Here is an 18,531-nt window from a genome sequence, read left to right on the forward strand (position 1 = left end):
GTCCGAAGCATGGCGGAGATATGTTCGGAGCCACCCAGCGCTATTATTGGCCATTCTGATACGCAACCCGAGACAACAACCCCGGTGAGGACGAAGATGGTGTAAATTCCCATATGCGTCTGTGCTAGCCACTTTCTGTTTTTTTTTCTTTTTCCTTCCCCCCTTTTTGTAGATAGATACCTTTCGCTTTTTACACGTTGTATTTCTTTCTCTCGCAATATACGCTGCATGCCCGCCGCACTCATAGCTCAACTGGATAAGGAAACGCAATGGCGCTTGCCACAAAATAACGCGCTCGCTGCACTCTCGCTCGCTCACGGTGGGGATCGCTGGACAAATGCTCGCTGCACTTTGACGCTCGCTGCATACACGCTCGCCACACTTTGACGCTCGCTGCATACACGGTCGCCGCACCCCCGCACGCTGCACTGCACGACACTGATTGCTTGCTGCACCGCTACGACACGGGATGAAGGCAGAGGAGGCGTCGCATCGTGGTAGTAACCACGTTGGGCTGTTGATGCACGCCAATATACTGCCTACACATCCACGTCGTCGTTAGTAGGGAAGGGCGCCGAGCACAGGAAACCCTCGCAGTTCGAGAGAACGAAAGAGTGGGTTGGAAGACGCGAGGCAGGGTGGGGTCACGTGGTTTGTAATGGAGCAATTAGTCCGGACGGGATGGATAACTGCCTGATTGCTTCGGAGTTCTCTTTCCTTTCTTTGCATCTTTACGCATTTTCCCACGCCGTAGACATTCGAACACCACTCCCTCCCACCCCTTGTGTTCTTATGTACTATTAGTGCTGTTGATGCACGCCAATATACTGCCTACACATCCACGTCGTCGTTAGTAGGGAAGGGCGCCGAGCACAGGAAACCCACGACACGCTTACTTGCTTCGCAGTGATTCCTCCCTGTTGCGAACGCGTCGGTTCCCTGTTGCAGCCGGAATTAAACCATGTTCTCCGCGTGACTTTAAATGCCAGTTCCCATTGTGGGGAGGCGCAGCATGGTTCCATCACGCATCACGCGAGCAATACGCAACTGTCCCTTTGGGAACGATATAAAACGAGGAGGGTGTTCCCAGCGGCCCCTCACGCCCCCACTCCCCAGTTTTTTCACCTGCTCCATATCTCTCTCGTCGCCGTTTCAAACGTACACATACAGACAGCCCCCCCCCCCCCCCCCCCCCCTCCGCCTTCCTCACTCACGCAAGAAAACCGAGCACGATATGCCCAAAAGGAAGACCAGTGTCTGGGACCACTTCACGGAACCTGACAACCATGGGAAGAAATACAAGATTGCGAAATGCTCTTATTGTAATGGGACCCCCTTTGCCGGCCAGGCGGAACGCATGGAGAAGCATCTGATTGTGAGTTTCCGAGCGGAGTGAGCTGAGAATGATTGAAGGTTCCGAGCGCGATAGCGAGCAGAATGCTTGAGGGAGTGCTTGAGGTTGGTTCGGTCTCCCAGAGCGGACGCACATCCTCGCAGGGTATCGGCCAACTCGGTCAACCATCCATCGTTGAATCCGCCATCGCCTCTCCCAATCAATCAATCAATCAACCAACCCATCCACGTAATATGAACCAAAGCTCACTCTAACGCACATGTCTTTCACTACTACAGAACTGTTCTAACGCCGATGAAAGCGTCAAAGAATTCGCGCAAGACCTCATCGAACGACGCAACCAAACAAAACTTCTCAAAATGCAACAAGAAGCAGGCGACAAGAACCTCGCTCTCACACCCATCCCGCGTCCACGGCCCGTTCTCGGCGCCCACATCGACTCGCCCTACAACGTCGCCGCGACACCATTAAGCCACCACCACCTATCCGCAGCGGCAGCGGTAGCAGCAGGCAATTCGGCCGTCCCGCCCATCCAGACCGCGGCGGACATCCATCTCCTGATTGCGCTGACCGAGTTGGGGATCCCGTTCACCATCACCGAAAACCAGAATTTTAGGAAGTTTTTGAGGATTCTGAACGTGGAGTATGAGATCCCGACGCCGTTGCAGCTCAGTAGTTATAAGGCTGCGCTGGGGCCCGGGGATGCGCATGTGCAGGAGGGGCCTAGGACCAGTGGGGGGCCGTCTCATATGAGGGGATGAGAGCGGGGATGGGAACGAACGATTCTGAGATGGAAGAATCCTGCGATTTTCATCGCTGTAATGTCACGTATACAATGCTTCCCTCTCCTGTAGACTTCAATAGTACACTCCGAGGCATGAGGTCAAGGCTTGGGATTCCCAGAAACTGCGAAGTGTCAGAATTGTTTGAGGGCTTGGATCTGGATATGAATATGGACGCATGACAAGCGGAACCGTGGAAAGGCTGTGTGAAACATGATACTAGAGGCTTGTCCAACGTGAAGTTCTATAACGGAAGGAAAGAGAGAGGAACAATTTAGCACAGCAACGTACGAATGTCACTCGAATGTCACTTCGAACGCGTGCAGCTGCGGGTGAGATAACAGCCTCAGATCTATTATCATCTGGGCTTCCCTGGGAATCTGGACGAGGGACAGCCAGCAGCAGCAGCAGCAGCAGCATCGTCGTCAACGTCTTCAGTTCACGGCTTTGCAATAGAGTAGCACCACCCGAGTCCCACCGCACCTCCATTCCCACAACCTCCACCACCCCCCCTCATCCCCCCCCCAAGATGCGCCTCCTCCCCCGCGACATCGACAAACTCACCCTCCACGCGGCCGGCGCCCTCGCCCAAAAGCGTCTCGCGCGGGGCCTGCGCCTCAACCACCCGGAAGCCGTCGCGCTCCTCGCCTCCGTGACCCTCGAACACATCCGCGATGGCACCCACTCCGTCGCCGACCTCATGTCCCTCGGCCGGCGGATGCTCGGCACGCGCCAGGTCCTCCCCGGCGTCGCGGAGATCATACACGAGGTCATGGTCGAGGGCACGTTTGCGGATGGGACGAAGCTGGTGACGGTGCATGAGCCGATCTGTAGGGAGGACGGGGACATGGGCGTTGCGCTTTATGGCAGCTTCTTGCCGGAGCCGGATCTGGCGGTGTTTGGGGAACGCGGAGGGGGGAAGAGGAAGGCGGATGTGGCGGGGTTGGATGAGGGAGGTGCGGGTGGGGTGGTGGAGCAGGAGAGGGAGAGGGATGGTGTTCGGATGATACCAGGTATGTAGAGAATGGGACGAGGGACTTGCGTCGTCAGATGTGGGATGTCCGATGTCAAGCAAGCTTATTCTGACACGTCTGTTTGTGCCTGGCCAGGAAGGGTGATACCTCTCCCGGGAAAGATCACGCTAAATGCAGGTCGGAGACGTGTGGCGTTGACCGTCACCAACAACGGTGACAGGCCGGTCCAGGTGCGTGTAAATAAAGTCGGAAGCAACTGGGTGTGCCCTGCCGTCATCTCACTAAGTATACGACGGACGGACCCCAGGTCGGCTCCCACTACCACTTCATCGAAGTCAACCCCCAAATGTCGTTCGATCGCGCCCTCGCGTACGGCAAACGCCTCAACATCCCCGCCGGCACCGCCGTCCGCTTCGAGCCGGGCGAATCCAAAACCGTCGTTCTCGTCGAGATTGGCGGGAAGAAAATCATCTCCGGCGGAAACTCCCTCGCCACGGGCCTCGTCGACACCCTTCGTATCCCTGAAATCCTGCAGAATCTGACAGCAAAAGGGTTTGCACATGTAACGCAAAGAGCGTTACCGGAACCCCCGGTGTGTGAGATGGACCGGGCACGTTATGTGGACGCGTATGGGCCGACGACGGGGGATCGGGTCCGGCTTGGGGATACGAACCTTTTTATTACGGTGGAGAGGGATCATACGGTTTATGGCGATGAGTGTGTGTTTGGTGGGGGAAAGGCGATTAGGGAGGGGATGGGGCAGGCTACGGGGGTGAGGGATGAGGATGCGCTGGACTTGGTTATCACGAATGCGCTTGTTGTTGATTATACGGGGATTTACAAGGTATGTGTTTTCTGTGGGAGCCTTCGAGGGGTAAGGTCTAAATGATTCCCCACAGGCCGATATCGGCGTTAAAAACGGTCTGATTGCGGGAATCGGCAAAGCCGGCAACCCCGACGTGCAAGCCAACGTAACCCCCGGGATGATCATCGGCGTCACCACCGAAGTCCTCGCCGGCGAAGGCAGTATCATCACCGCGGGCGCGATCGACACGCACATCCACTTCATCTGCAAACAGCTCTGCACCGAAGCCCTCGCCAGCGGCATCACCACCCTCATCGGCGGCGGCACGGGTCCCAACACCGGCACGAACGCGACGACATGCACACCAGGGTCCGCGCACCTCAAGATGATGATGGAATCCACCGACTCCCTTCCCATCAACATGGGTTTCACGGGTAAAGGCAATAGCAGCAGCCCCATTGGCCTCGACTCCCAAATCGAAGCGGGCGCCGTCGGTCTCAAGCTCCACGAAGACTGGGGCACCACCCCGGCGGCGATCGACACCTGCCTGTCGATCGCGGACGCATACGACGTGCAGGTCACCATCCACACCGACACTCTGAACGAATCCGGGTTTGTCGAAAACACCCTCGCGGCGTTCAAGGGCCGCACCATCCACGCCTACCACACCGAGGGCGCCGGCGGCGGCCACGCCCCCGATATCATCCGCGTCGTGGGGTACCCCAACGTGATTCCCAGCAGCACCAACCCCACCCGGCCGTACACCACCAACACGCTCGACGAGCACCTCGACATGCTGATGGTCTGCCACCACCTCTCCCGCGCGATCCCCGAGGACATCTCCTTCGCCGAGTCGCGGATCAGGGGCGAGACGATTGGCGCGGAGGACTACCTCCACGACGTGGGTGCCATCAGCATCATCTCGAGCGATTCGCAGGCGATGGGGAGGGTCGGGGAGGTGATTTGCAGGACGTGGCAGACGGCGGATAAGATGCAGAGCGTGAGGAGGAGCGAAGGGACGGATGACTTGACGGATAACGAGAGGGTGAGGCGGTATATTGCCAAGTATACCATCAACCCGTAAGTTGCTTCTTTCAAAGCTCCCCCCCCCCCCCCCCCCCCCCCCTTCAGATCGACCACCAGACAAAACTGAATTCATGTTTTTCTTCGATGATTTCAAATACAGAGCCATAGCCCACGGCATCTCCCACGTCGTAGGCTCCATCGAAGTCGGCAAGCTCGCCGACCTAGTCCAATGGAAACCCGAGTTCTTCGGCATCAAGCCCGAACGCATCCTCAAAGGCGGGTTCATCGTCTGGGCCATGATGGGCGACGCCAACGCTTCGTGAGTGGTCGCGAATTCATCCCCGCGCGCGTGTTTTTTTTTCTCTGTACCCCCCCTTCTGACTCATGTTATTTTTTTCATGTGGGTTAAAAAACAGCATCCCAACACCCGAACCCTTCATCTCCCGCCCGCAATTCGCGCTCCCACGTCACACCTCCCTCCTCTTCGTCTCCCGCGCCTTCGCCGCCACGCACGCCTCGAACCCTACCCACCACATCACCAAAAAAGTCACGGCGGTCAGGAACTGCCGGACGGTCGGGAAGAAGGATATGAAGCTGAACGATCGGTGTCCGGATGTACGGGTGCATCCCGAGACGTATGTCGTGAGTGTCGATGGGAGGGAGGTTAGGGTGGGGCCGGTCGGGAGCGTCGGGTTGGGGAGAAGGTATGCGTTGTTTTGATGAGGGGACGGCGTAGGTTGACAGTTTAGGGGCGGACCCCTGCGATACACTTCCCCGACTGGACGGGGGTTATGGGCACGGTGCTGTTACATATGGGAGATGGACGGACTGGTACGGGAGATGCAAACGACTTGCAGGTGGATACATGAGAGGTGAATGGCTATGTAGGGGCCATAGGCTTTCAAGTCCATCCTACACATGCTACATGACACTAGAATGAAAGCCGACCATAATGATACTGATGCCTCCCGCGGGTCCTGAGGAGACGGATAGTCTCAAGGGGGTGGTATAAACGCAGCGGCCTAGCAGTCGCTAAAACTGGGATGTGGTGTAAAATACCGTGTAGTTGCTCTGTTTTGGCGTCGTTGATCAATCTTATAGACGTGCCGTCTCTCCATCTCACGCCCAGAAAGGTAAGAATTCTCCGCTTTCCATACCGCCGTCGCTCCCACACCCACAACCCCCATCGCCCACACACACCACTGATTACCCGCCTTCCAAATCCCCCCCAATTTTCAAACTCCCGCCTTCCGCCTCCACACCCTCGTATTGCCGCCCACGCCATCCACAACAACGACCTCAAACAACCTATCCCTGATCCCATTAACCACCCTCGGATCCCACAACTCGCTCGCGACCCCCAAATCCTTGCCCACCCTCACCATCGCAACATGCGCACACCTCCGCTCTGCCTCGTCCCTGTCCCCGCCCGCGGTGGCGAGGCTCCAGTCGCCGACGGCTTCGGAGATGAAGCGGTTGTTGATGGTGAGGATGTACGAGCGGAAGAGGGTGCGCCCGGAGCGGGAGGTGTGGAAGGGCGTTGTCGGCAGGAGGGACCAGGAGGTGGGACCGAAGGCGAGGTTGAAGAGGGTGCGGTAGGCGGGTTCCGACATGTACAGGTAGCCGCGGTCTGTGACGATAGTGAGGGATGGGGAAAATATGACCAAGGTGAAGCGGAGAGAAGTTCCATCCCGTTCCTTCAACCATCATGAACCACCATACATCCACCAAGAACCGCCATCATCCATCAGCCATCATAACACCGATGTTTCAGGGGAAAACATTAAGAACGACCGTTCGCTGTCGCTCACTGCGGGGTCAGCGCTCGGTCCCCCAGAGCGACCCAAAGCTCAAGCAATTCAGCGCCTCGCGGCACGGACTCCCATCGCAACCCACGACCGCGCTCGCTTACGCCGCACGCCTCCTCCTTCCCCATACATACCAGCATCCACTTCCAGATCCTCCTCCCTAACCGGCCCTGTCAGAACCCTCCCAACCTCCGCATCAAACCTCTCCATCCTCTCCACGGCCTCATGGTACAGCTCCCTAACCCTCTTGTCCTCCTCCGGGAACAGCAAATCAGTCGGGAGGCGCCCCAGGTTTGAAGCGTCTGCTTTTGGGTTCGATGCGGTTCTGCGGGGTTTGATTTGGGGTTTTGAGGTGGGGTTGTGTTTGGTTGTGGGAGCGGAGGAGGGGCGGTACGTTGTGGTGGACGTGGAAGGTTTTTTGTAAGTGGATGAGCTGCTGCTGCTGGTGGTGGTGGTGGACTTTGGGGTGGGTTTCCATTTGGGGGCGGGTGGTGCGGCGCACGATGGGGATGTCGGTGTGAAGTGACGGATGGTGGATGTGGCGAGGGATGGTGGGATGAGGACGGGCCTCACGCCCGTGCGACCGGGGACGGATAGACGAAACATGTTGGCGATGCTGTTTTTGCAACCAAGTATGTTTGAGAGAGAAGGAGGTGTCTGTGACGACGATGAACAGCAGTTGAAATCGTGGAGAGTCCAGGAGTCCAGGAGTCCCTTTGGACAGATGGACGCTCCCAGTGTCCGAACGTGTCCGAACGTGTCCGAAAAGAGATGCGCGCGTCCGAACATGTTCGCAACCGCTCGTAACAGCTTCCCTCTTGCGCAACGGTTCGTAACCAGTGTGATGTCGGGCCTTCCGCACTCTCCGCTCTCCTCCCTCTCTGCGGCAGAAACCCGGCGCTCAACCAGCAGCTGACAAAAGGTGGGGGACAGCACTCGCTTACATTCCTGCTCGCAAACCAGAGCCCCTGTACTCCCCGTGTGATACTCATGTTCCTCCTCAGAAGACTCTTCGGCTCCTCCGCTACACCTCAACAAGTCATGGCCGCTAAGGATATCGTCGAGAAGGCCATCACCGATAACAAAATCGTATGTGTTCGAAACACCCCGTCCCACCCACGCTCCAGCTCCCCCAACTAACTCCACGTCTCCTCTCCCACAGGTGGTCTTCTCGAAGTCATACTGCCCCTACTGCAACAAAGCAAAGAAGCTGTTGGACTCGTTGTCTGCAAAATACACCGCGTTTGAGCTCGACCAGCGTGAGGACGGGAGTGCGATTCAGCAATATTTGAGGGAGAAGACCGGCCAGAATACTGTGCCGAACATTTTTGTTAAGGAGCAGCATGTTGGTATGTATCTCATGCGGGGGGGGGGGGGGGGGGGGGGGGGTGTCAGCGACCGGTCGATTTGCGCAAGGGAGTGTCACTACCTGGAGCGACTGCGAACTGCGATGAGAGGAGCGAATGCGAACTGCGATGAGGGAGGCGAGGCGCAGGGATGCTTGAGGCGGGCGAGCCTAGGCGAGCTTAGGCGAGCCACATTGCTCCAAAGGCGAAATATTCCCTTAATCACAGCTCTTAGCGAGCCTGAACTAGCGAGCGGAGCGGAGCGAGCTTCGCGCATTCGCAGCCCAACCTTCTTGTCCCGAGCGGAGCGAGCAGAGTGTCGTTCAATTATCCTTCCATCCACTTCGCTTCATCCAACCAACCTGTTCGCGTTTCAACTTTATAGGTGGCTGCGATGACCTTCACGCCGCCAACTCCAGCGGCAAGCTGCAGAAGCTTTTGCAATAAACCTGCCTCATTCCAAGTCTAGGAGGAATTGTGGCCACGATCCGTAGCTCGGTCTCCATCCGTTTCCCATAGTCAGTTTCTCATTTTTGAATCATATGTACCCAATGACACTTTAGAGTTACGCTGTTGCAATATATGCAATCTAATGCTCGAGAGAGTGTTCATTGGCAGATTGCTATATGCGCTGTGGTCTATGGGCTATGGGCTATGGACTATCTACATACAGTGATCGGAGGACAGTGCACTGATCTTTATAGTGGGCGAAGTTCGGCCTGACGGAGGAAACGCGTTGTCGTCTGGTTGTCGTCTGGGTTGTCGTCGCAAAGACAATGAGACATGCGCCGTTCGTAGCCGTTCGCGGTACCGTAATGGAAGCATAGCCCAGGCGGCAAACTGCAGAGAGACCCCAGCAGAGCTAACCCATACAGAAACGGTAAGGCTCCAGGTCCAGTAGAGACGGGCACACGCTGCCGACCGGGCGTGGATGCTGCCAACTCTCCCCTATCATCCTAACCTCACACCACTCGCAGATCGCTACATCATGTCCGTCTCCGCAACGAGGATCCGGCGACCCAACGCAGGCAGCCGCATGCGTGCGCTCGTCGAGCAACAGCAGCAGCAGGACTCTCTGTTTGATGAAGATATCCTCGACGACGCGGAAGACTATGTCGTAGAAGGTAAGATACGAGTTAGTCATCGCGTTTGCCACAAGAAGGCAGTTTACTCAACGAGCAACATAGCACAGGAGGATGTGTTTGATGAGGATTTTGGAAGCACGGATGAAGAGGAGGAGGCGAGGGATGATGAGGCGCAGGTTCATGCTGAAGAACGTGCTGCGCGGAAGGTAAGGCAACACCACACCTTTTGGGTTGACTGTGTGCGCTGTGCTCATATCCACATATCCCAGAAAGCAGTGAAAGGATTGGGGATAACGAAGCGAAATCCGGTCAGCATCACACCCAAACCGCCGCCCGGACCCACACCGAAAGGCGGCCGCATCGAAAAGAAAAAGCCCACCCCCCGGCCAGCCCGGACCCACGACCCCACCTCAATCCGGCAATCCAACCGCTCCTCCACCGTCGCCTCCAAACGGCAACTCCAAGCCAAGATGTCCGAACAGCAAAAGCGCAAAGCAGCGATCCCACAACGCGTGCGCGTGGTGGAAGCAGAACTCACGCAGGAGGAGAAACTGGAGGAGGCCAAGGAGACGGAGCGGATCAATCTAGCGAGTTTGCAGAAGATTCTGGAGGCGGAGGTTGTTACGCGGATGAGGAGGGGCCAGAGGGATACGCAGCTTGTGGGGCCGCTGATACGGATCAGATCGTTTAGTGTGAAGGTGTTTGAGATGGGCGAGGCTGGGCCATCCAAAGAAACGCATGTGGAGGATTCGACAATTGCGATGGACGTAGACACGTCGCCACCTACAGCGGGAGAGGCACGGGCGCTCGAGCCAGCATTGGAGAGCACTATGGAGTTAGCAGACGAGAGCGCAATGGAAGCTTCTTCCATGCAGCACGAAGACACAATGGAGAACTCTCCCGACCAGCAGACACTTGTGCCTCGTGAGGAGCCAAGTCTCTACGGGAGATCCACTGTCACCTTCCAAGGTTTCCAAGACGATCCACTAAAAGCATGGCAGGACCAACCAACAGGTATGGCCCCATCTGCAGCACTCCTCTCCGCCCTCTATCTTCATTTCAACTGACCAGTCCCCTCCAAGCCCCCTCAAAACCAGTCTGCCCCATTACCGGCCTCGAAGCACGCTACCGTGACCCCCGCACCCTCATCCCCTACGCCACAAAGGACGCCTACGCAATTCTCAAACGCCTCATCAACGCCGAATACGCGTGGAGTCCAGTCGTACAGGCCTACATACACCCGTTTGACGTCGTGCCACCCGCAGCGGTGCCGCCGCCTTGGTTGGAGTCGACGTTGGGGACGCCTGCACCTGTGCCGGAGATCGAGGTTAAGGGGGAGACGGAGGGGGTGGGTGAGGGTCAGGTGAAGAAACCGAGGAAGGACGGGAAAGCGAAAGTGCCGGTTGATGCGTCTGCCCCTATGGTGGAGGGGACGGAGGGTGCCGCGGGAATGCGCGCGACGACGATCATGGATTCGAGCGATGTTGCGCCAACGTGAGGAAGATCGGGGATGGAAAAGAGTCTCAAACACAGTCCCGTGTAACTCAGTGTGAGTGAGGGGCCGGTCTCGATCCTCTCGAGTCATCCCGGGGCGTTGCGGTCAGGAGAGATCTCTTTTGCGGCGGCGACGACGAGGTACTTTGCACCGGCCGCCAGCGGGCCATGCCCGTTTTAATCAACTGCCCTGGCGTTGCTCAGGGGAACCTAAGTTAAATAAACACACTGAAACGCCGCCCCTATGGAATTACGCCAACCTTTGATATGCCCTCAGTTTTTTCCGCGCTTGCTCAACAGCTTAATGGAACGGGACACCTCCTTGCGTGGCGGGCCCACGGGTAGCCGCTAACGGATCCTGCTGACTTTGGAATAGTGCGCCACTTCCAGGTGTGCGTGGCGCCATCAACGGCGTCTCGACGATTTTGGTGATGCCTGCCATCGATTCCGGGCGTGACTGTGTTTTTGTAAGGAGTCTGTTTGGAATATGATGGGGAAGAGGGGTAGGAAGCGCCGACTTTTGGTACTCTTCCCAGGTTCTCGGTAGTGATGTGGCAGTCCCACCATGCTGAGAACGAGAATGGAATGGTGCAGATTGAGGCTGCATATATGGCATTCGATTCATTGCTGACGATAGGAGAACTCTCGCTCTGGTGATTGGTTTCCAAAAGACGAGCGGGAACGAACGCCAATCCATTTCTAGCTCATGTTTTGGTGCCTCTCGCTTTACTTGTGAGTTGTTCGAAAACTGCTCGCCGGATGGGAGTAGTTCTTCCTTGATTCTCGCATCTGATGCGGTCTCCAAACCCGTGGGCGACGGGAAATCGGTTTCATCTGCTGAAGGTTCTTGCTTCACTCGTTTGCTCAGTCGCTGCTCGTCGGATATGAGGGCTTCGGTCACGTCCACCGCTCCATGGTGACGCTGGGGCAAACGAGGCGTATCTGACCCTTGGGTTAGCGGCACTTCCTCGGCGACTCTGGGATCCGGTCGAGTGTCTCCCATATGACTGAGGACGTTGTCTGCGACACCGACGAGACCACCGGGAGCGTCCACATCGAAGGGAAGACCATCGAATCCTCATACATATGCTCATGTTCCTGGATGATAGCGTTGACTTCTTTAGCAGACAGACAGAGAACGCAGTTGTTGTCCGGCTTAAACGTGGCGGGCACTCAACGTCCATATCCGGGGTCAAGTCCTCATATATGTGTGGGGTATAAGTCTGCTTCTTGAGCAGACTGGCACTGGACGCAACGGCTGTCCGGTTTGAAGGATGGCGGGCGGTCCTCGCTGGAAGGTGATCTGGTTGGTAGGTGAAGCTTCATGGCTGTGCGGTGGTTCTGGCGATAGGGTTTCGGACGGCGTGCTAGGAGGGCCCTATTATAAAAGTGAGCTGGTGGAGGTGCGTATGGGAAGTGCACCGCCTCTATGGGTCCTCCACATCCTGTTCCTCCCTGAACGTTTTCTACAACTGTACAGTAGCAGCGAGGGCAGAAAGTTGGGAACCGTGGTCTTTCGCAGGGAGTCTCGGGGCTCTCGGGGTCTTTCTGGAGACGAGTCGTACTGCGTGACACTCCCAAGCTCGCGAGTGTAAGGCTGCTTTTCCCACGGCCCTCACTTGCACGTACAGTACACACACACGGCACTTCATACAGTATATACAGGTCCCCTCGGGCGGTTGTTTGCTGCTACACTCTGTACTCAAATAGGGCTTGGACTCGGTGGTATCGTCAGGTCAATAGGCCTGGATTTCGGAACCCTTCGATAGCTGCTCCCCCGTCCCGTGGCTGCCTACGTGGACATGAACTGGGGTCGGGTTTTCGTGGTGGGAGTTATCCTGCTCATAGCGTTTGTCCCCATCACCACACAGGTATGTGTATCTTCCTCACTGTTAGACAATCCCTTATGCCCACTTGACTGACACCCAATTCCCATAGTACTTCATTTTTGTCCCGTGGCTCACTTTCCACCCCGAGCGCTCCCTCTATCTCTGGCTGGGAACCTTCAACCTCGGCGCGGCGTCTATCATCGTCAACTATCTGCTAGGAGTGTTCACGGATGCTGGGAGGGTTCCAAAGGACTATGAGCCGCCAAAACCGTCGGCGGAGGGCAGCAAAGGGCTGATGAAACCGAGGTGGTGCAAGACATGCAAAGTTTTCAAACCGCCACGGAGTCATCATTGTAGCGTGTGCAATCGATGTGTTTTGCTGATGGATCATCACTGTGAGTTTTGGATATTGAAGATCCGATTGACTGCTTCGAACGACATTCTGGTGGCTAACATTCTCATTCACTCCAGGCCCATGGCTGAACAACTGCATAGGACATCGTAATCAAGCATACTTCCTGCGCTTTGTTGTCTCAGTGACTCTTACAGCCATCAACTGCCTCGTCCTCATGGCGTTGCGAATATGGGACATCTACAGCTACCAAAAGCAGTTCGAGAAGGCACCTTACACCGCGGACTTCTACACCCCGCCCCCAGAAGGACCAGAGGTCGTCTTCATGATGACGAACCTCATCATCCTCTTCCTACTCCTCGTAACCGTGGGCATCCTCTCCCTCTACCAACTCCACTACACCGCCTCAAACGTCACAACCATAGAAAGCTTCGAAAAAAGCAAAATAGAAGAGCTCACACGACAGGGCAAGATCTCCCCCGACGACGTGATCCCATACCCTTACGACCTCGGCACCTACCGCAACTTCCAACGCGTCCTAGGCCCGCACTGGTACCTCTGGTGGCTCCCCCTCCCCGCCTACGGCGACGGCATCCACCACCCTGTGAACGACGCCGCCCAACGCACGAAAGAAGAAACAGGCCTCCCCCTGCAATGGCCGCCCAAAGCGTATTTCATCCACAGACGATTCCCGCACGGCCGCCCATCCCGCCGCGAACGGGAGGAAGAGAAACGGAGGGACAGGGAGATGGGATACTCCCGGCGGAACCATGTACGGAGGGGCAGTGAGGGGTACCTCGTGCGACCCTGGACGGCGGAGGAGAGGGAGGAGGAGGTGCGGAGGGCATTGGAGCGGGATAGGTGGATGGCGAATAATAAGCCGTTGGTGCAGTTGGATGTTAAACTGCCGGTTGTACGGCCACACGAGGAGCAGGAGGAGGAGGAGGAGAGCGAACCTGAATCGGTGGAGAGCACGGATAGCGATTCGACGGATTGGTCGTTTGAGTCGTATTCGGGGACTGAGAGCTCATCTCAACAGGATCAGGATGATGATGGTGACGAGGATGAGGATGCACCGCTGGCCAAGGAGTTTACACCAACGCATGTCAGGCACCGTAGGAAACCTGCGAGTGGGCGGCGGCGGCAACGGGAGCCGGAGGAGTATGTGGATGATGGCGCGGTGGATGCGGGGTGTACGGGGGATGTGCATCCGGTGGGGAAACCGGTTGCGCATTGATTTAGGGCTTCGTGAATATGGTAGGCGATTGGACATCGATAACAATGCGTCGGCTATTAATGAGAAATCAGCGTTATGAACAGCGTAGTGCAGATAGGAAAAACGGATGTGGGGCTTAAAAACTTCCTCAATGCGAACTTTACTCTGCGGGCATTCAGACGGGTTCGCCTCCTGTGGACGCGCGAAATCCAGTTTGTCCCGTCCGAAAGGTGTGTCCGAATATCTCGGATGGCCACATTCTCCAACCCTCTATCCTTTCCTGCCAGTTCCTGCCTTGCTCACAGCCTCGGCGCTTACCCTCAGATTCCCCTTGACCGTGGCATGCAGTGCCAGAGCAAAATGAGGAAGCAGTGGGTAGGTGCGGCATCCTCCTCCCTTCCCTCGTTCACTTACCTCCCCATAAGGCAAACGACCACCAGTGATAACCAACCAAACACTTCCTGAACCGCACCATGGCGGCACAGCCCTCCCAGCCTCGCTCATTCCTGTGGAGCACTTCCCATGACTGCCGTTAATGGACGACATTTATATATGCATACACAATAGCTCCGTTGCTGTGGTGCGAGAATAACCGCTTGGGGGTTGAGAGAAAAGCCGATTGACAGTTTGGAATTGAACGTGGCTGCTGTCAGTCGAGGCTCCATGCCGTCATTGCTTGCCGCTGCGGCTCTCTTGCAGGGGGTTTTGAGAATTCGAACCCACCAAGGTGGCCAGTCTCTCCCAACACTAACCCTCCCTTCCAGAGAGCTCAGCATGCGCTTCAGCCTACCCACCGGGCCATGGCTAGTCCTAGCAGCAGCCCTCACCAGCGTCGTCTCCTGCGAACCCGCCCTCGACCAAAATGCTGCTGCCGCCGCGGCCAACCAGTCGCTGTTCTGGGGGACATATCGACCCAACTTGTACTGTACGTTAAATGCTTGAGCTAGCTATGGTGTGTAACGAGTATGAAAGGGGGCTGATATGTTGGGGCTTGTGTAGTTGGGACAAGAACGCGGAGCGCCGATACGTTGCTTACTGGGTTGATGTGGTTCGGAGTCAATGAGGTGTCGCAGGCTACCATCCAAAGTGAGTTCCAACATATCACCGTCGTAGGTGCTTTCTACGGGTTTAGAGGCATAAAGCTCATCCAGGTTGTTTCTGCCAGACATCCGCCACACCTGCGAACAAGGCGACGATCTCTCCGGCTACGCGTGGCAAAAGCACGACGGGCGCACCTTCGGCTCCCAGCTCATCAAAGACACCCTCAACAAGATCCACTTCAAGACCGAGTTTGTCAAAACGCCCGGCGGGGACCACGGTGGTGACTGGACCGTCCGCGTGTCGGGCGAGCCGTTCGCGGGCGAGACCGCGGATATCTCGGTGGTGTTTTATGTCACCCGGTATGGGAAGGGTGAGATGCGGTGGACGCAGGTGGGGGGTCATGAAGGGGTGGTCGGACACACGGAGGAGTTGGGCGAGTTCACGTTCGCGGTGGTCGACGGGCCGAACAACAAACCCCCGGCGACACCCTCACCAGGCCCCGATGACGCAGATCTGCGCTCAACGCTGAAAGCGCAGTTCCGCGTCCCGGAGAAGGAGTCATGGAAGGCGAAGGAGATTCTGCAGCAGCATCTGGTGCAGCACGGGCGGGAGAAGTTGCAGAAAGCGGCTGCGGCGGGAACAGCGCCCTCCGCGCCGCTTGTTTTCACGTTGGAGAATGAGGATGTGCGGGATGCGAATGTGTTTATGTTTCAGAAGACTCTCCGCGCCCCGTTCTCGTTCGATGTCGCGTTCCTGTCCCATTCTGCAAGAGCCGGGGGAAAAAAGCCTGATGTGACGGACGTGCAACGCGCCACGGGCCCCGCGCTGCAGGAAAAGCTGGGCGAAGCCGAGGCTGCGTTTGATCAGCGGTTTGAGGACACGTTCGGGCTGGCTGCAAAGGGGTACGATAAAGACCAGCAAACCTTTGCACAGTCGCTTTTAGGAAACATGGTCGGCGGGCTGGGGTACTTCCACGGCACCAGTATCGTCGACCGCGCCCTGGAAGGCGTAGAAACGAGCGAGATCGTCGATTTCGCAGAGGGCGATGATGACGACGATGAAAACGAGGACAGCTACTTTGAGAGCGGCGGCTCCTCCCAAAGCAGATCCTCCAAACGCGCCCCGAACCCGCAACTCGAAGGCCCCACCGCCCTCTTCACCGCCGTCCCCTCCCGCCCCTTCTTCCCGCGCGGGTTCCTCTGGGACGAAGGCTTCCACCAGCTGCTCATCGGCAAATGGGACAACGATCTCAGTCTCGATATCCTTTCCCACTGGATAGCGTTGATTGATGATAAAGGGTGGGTTGCACGTGAACAGATCCTCGGTGATGAGGCGAGGAGCAAAGTGCCGCAGGAGTTTCAGACGCAGTACCCGCATTTCGCCAACCCGCCTACCCTCGTTATGAGCCTCATGGCCTACCTGGATCGTCTGACACAGGCGAGGGACACGTTTGATGTGTCGTCGTCACAGCAAAAGATTGTTGCGGCGAGTGATACGGCGTTTTTGAAGGATAGGGCGTTGCTTGATCGGGAGGCGGCTGTGGAGTTTCTGAATGCGACCTACCCGCGGTTGAGGAAGCAGTATGAGTGGTTCAGGGAGACGCAGTGGGGTGAGCCGGGGTTGATTGAGGGGAGGGCGGTGGAGGGGTATCGGTGGAGGGGGAGGAAGGATACGCATACGTTGACCAGTGGTGAGTTTACGTACGAGAACTGACCTCGTAAGGCAGTTCATGAGGGGTCAGGATGGATATCAGGACATGACGGCTGATGCGAAAGGTTCCCAGGCCTCGACGACTACCCCCGCGCAATGCCCCCCCACAAAGGCGAATTCCACATCGACCTCCTCTCCTGGATGGCCTTCTACGCCTCAACCCTGAAAACCGTCGCCCACGAAATCAACCGCACCAAGGACATCAAAACCCTCACCGCCGACCTCACCGATCTGCTAGCATCCCTTGAATCCCTGCATTGGAACGCTGACTCGCAATCCTACTGCGACGTCTCGATCGACGAGGGGGGGAAATCATCTTTTGTTGTGCATAAGGGGTATATATCCCTCTTCCCGCTGATGCTGGGGTTGCTACCGGCGGATCATCCGCATCTGGGCGCGGTGCTGGATCTTGTGGCTGATCCGAGCGAACTGTGGACGGAGTTTGGGATTGCGTCGTTGAGTCGACGGGATCGCTTTTATGGCACGGGCGAGAATTATTGGAGGGGGCCCGTGTGGATTAATATGAATTATTTGGTTTGTGCTAGTTTGCATAAGGTGAGTGAAGAGATGGTCTTGGCGGATGGAGAAACGAGGGATGGATATATGATGGATATGGCGAATATCTTAACCGGTCCTTGCTTCTCTGTAGAACTACGTCAACGTCCCTGGACCACATCAGAAGCAAGCGCAAGAGATCTACACCTCGCTAAGAAAGAACCTAGTCAGCAACGTATACAAGGTGTGTCATCATCCCCTCACCGCCGTCTAAACATACTCCAATCCCCCATCCCATCATCCCCGAACTAACAAACCCTCTTTCCCCTTTGCTACACAGGAATATAAACGAACAGGCTACGTATGGGAACAGTACTCATCCCAGGACGGCGAGGGCAAACGGTCGCATCCGTTTACGGGCTGGACTGCGTTGATTTTGTTGATTATGGCTGAGCAGTATTAGATCTTAGAGCGAGGGATGTCATATTATCATGTTTGACGACACGCCGCGGTGAGAATGAGACGCGGGTCAAGCTTAAATGCGAGTGGGTGCAGTTGTATCGCCGATTTAGTTCAGGGTTTCCCAAACCGACGTGTTTCGACAACCCAACGCCATCTCCGTCTAAACATATAAGGGTCTTAACCCTGCATGCAGGCTCAAGACCAGGGAAATGGGCGACGCGACGTCACCAGGTGCTTGGAGAGATGACAGTTATTTGACAGTCTGGGTGTCATTTCCATTTTTCACCACTGCGTTGCTTGGCGAGACGCTCACACCAACTCTCAGAAGAGGAAAAGGAATGGAGATACTCTCCTTCACATTGCCTATACGTACGCCAAGAGAAAGCATCATCGTTTCAATGGAGACATGGATATAAGCGTTGACCACCACAGCATCTCACCCCCTTATATCATAGCTGATTGACCCATGTCGAGCCGCTTTTCACACGCGCACGCGCAGCAGCCAGGAAGCCAAGATCCACAACCGGGCGAACGCAAAGTCGCAAGCCAACTACCCCCGGAAAACAACGCGAAATCCTTAATGTCGTGCTTAACAAAATCGCCACTTCTGCCCTGTGATTATTAGGACGGGCGGGGCGGTTGACGAGGACAGCGCATCATCGCCTTTGCCTTCTGCTGCTGCGAGCGGTGTCGCCATATTCCCACCGCCTTCTCTTCCGTCCCATTCCTGGTCCCATTCCCACGAGCCCTCG

The 18,531-nt window shown here is 56.5% G+C and overlaps 9 protein-coding genes across 9 annotated transcripts; 6 read left to right on the top strand and 3 right to left on the bottom strand.

The window, feature by feature from the left end:
* Positions 1-1,194: 1,194 nt before the first annotated feature.
* Positions 1,195-2,328, top strand: EV422DRAFT_522054 (uncharacterized protein). Its single transcript, XM_053069791.1, has 2 exons — positions 1,195-1,375; positions 1,633-2,328. Exons 1-2 carry the CDS (start codon positions 1,235-1,237, stop codon positions 2,113-2,115), a joined length of 624 nt encoding a protein of 207 aa, XP_052927754.1. The 5' UTR covers positions 1,195-1,234; the 3' UTR covers positions 2,116-2,328.
* A 337-nt stretch (positions 2,329-2,665) lies between these two features.
* EV422DRAFT_565631 (urease) lies at positions 2,666-5,661 on the top strand (the record flags this gene model as incomplete). The annotated part of the gene is made up of 6 exons (XM_053072341.1): positions 2,666-3,149; positions 3,246-3,340; positions 3,418-3,954; positions 4,010-4,995; positions 5,102-5,260; positions 5,358-5,661. The coding sequence occupies 6 exons, from the start codon at positions 2,666-2,668 to the stop codon at positions 5,659-5,661; spliced, it is 2,565 nt and encodes an 854-aa protein (XP_052927755.1).
* Positions 5,662-6,176: 515 nt separating this feature from the next.
* EV422DRAFT_493800 (mitochondrial genome maintenance MGM101) lies at positions 6,177-6,587 on the bottom strand (the record flags this gene model as incomplete). Its single annotated transcript, XM_053067698.1, has 1 exon — positions 6,177-6,587. A coding segment is annotated over one exon (411 nt), but the record flags the coding sequence as incomplete, so codon positions are not given.
* Positions 6,588-6,726: 139 nt separating this feature from the next.
* Positions 6,727-7,439, bottom strand: EV422DRAFT_366972 (uncharacterized protein). Its single transcript, XM_053066698.1, has one exon. It carries the CDS (start codon positions 7,353-7,355, stop codon positions 6,801-6,803), a length of 555 nt encoding a protein of 184 aa, XP_052927757.1. The 5' UTR covers positions 7,356-7,439; the 3' UTR covers positions 6,727-6,800.
* A 182-nt stretch (positions 7,440-7,621) lies between these two features.
* EV422DRAFT_522060 (glutaredoxin) lies at positions 7,622-8,673 on the top strand. Its single transcript, XM_053069792.1, has 4 exons — positions 7,622-7,671; positions 7,754-7,838; positions 7,912-8,098; positions 8,481-8,673. Exons 2-4 carry the CDS (start codon positions 7,791-7,793, stop codon positions 8,540-8,542), a joined length of 297 nt encoding a protein of 98 aa, XP_052927758.1. The 5' UTR covers positions 7,622-7,671; positions 7,754-7,790; the 3' UTR covers positions 8,543-8,673.
* Positions 8,674-9,083: 410 nt separating this feature from the next.
* Positions 9,084-10,678, top strand: EV422DRAFT_504866 (YL1 nuclear protein-domain-containing protein; the record flags this gene model as incomplete). The annotated part of the gene is made up of 4 exons (XM_053068453.1): positions 9,084-9,219; positions 9,283-9,386; positions 9,450-10,194; positions 10,263-10,678. The coding sequence occupies 4 exons, from the start codon at positions 9,084-9,086 to the stop codon at positions 10,676-10,678; spliced, it is 1,401 nt and encodes a 466-aa protein (XP_052927759.1).
* An 83-nt stretch (positions 10,679-10,761) lies between these two features.
* Positions 10,762-12,006, bottom strand: EV422DRAFT_367094 (uncharacterized protein). Its single transcript, XM_053066699.1, has one exon. The coding sequence runs from the start codon at positions 11,675-11,677 to the stop codon at positions 10,976-10,978; it is 702 nt and encodes a 233-aa protein (XP_052927760.1). The 5' UTR covers positions 11,678-12,006; the 3' UTR covers positions 10,762-10,975.
* Positions 12,007-12,361: 355 nt separating this feature from the next.
* On the top strand, positions 12,362-14,120 carry EV422DRAFT_367110 (DHHC palmitoyltransferase-domain-containing protein). The gene is made up of 3 exons (XM_053066700.1): positions 12,362-12,545; positions 12,613-12,898; positions 12,975-14,120. The coding sequence occupies exons 1-3, from the start codon at positions 12,477-12,479 to the stop codon at positions 14,090-14,092; spliced, it is 1,473 nt and encodes a 490-aa protein (XP_052927761.1). The 5' UTR covers positions 12,362-12,476; the 3' UTR covers positions 14,093-14,120.
* A 725-nt stretch (positions 14,121-14,845) lies between these two features.
* Positions 14,846-17,780, top strand: EV422DRAFT_565635 (glycoside hydrolase; the record flags this gene model as incomplete). The annotated part of the gene is made up of 6 exons (XM_053072342.1): positions 14,846-14,996; positions 15,071-15,157; positions 15,237-16,802; positions 16,896-17,377; positions 17,472-17,561; positions 17,658-17,780. The coding sequence occupies 6 exons, from the start codon at positions 14,846-14,848 to the stop codon at positions 17,778-17,780; spliced, it is 2,499 nt and encodes an 832-aa protein (XP_052927762.1).
* Between the last annotated feature and the right edge of the window lie 751 nt (positions 17,781-18,531).

This window comes from Fimicolochytrium jonesii (assembly GCF_025526975.1).
Source record: "Fimicolochytrium jonesii strain JEL569 chromosome Unknown EV422scaffold_5, whole genome shotgun sequence".
Taxonomy (NCBI): Eukaryota; Fungi; Chytridiomycota; class Chytridiomycetes; order Spizellomycetales; family Powellomycetaceae; genus Fimicolochytrium; species Fimicolochytrium jonesii.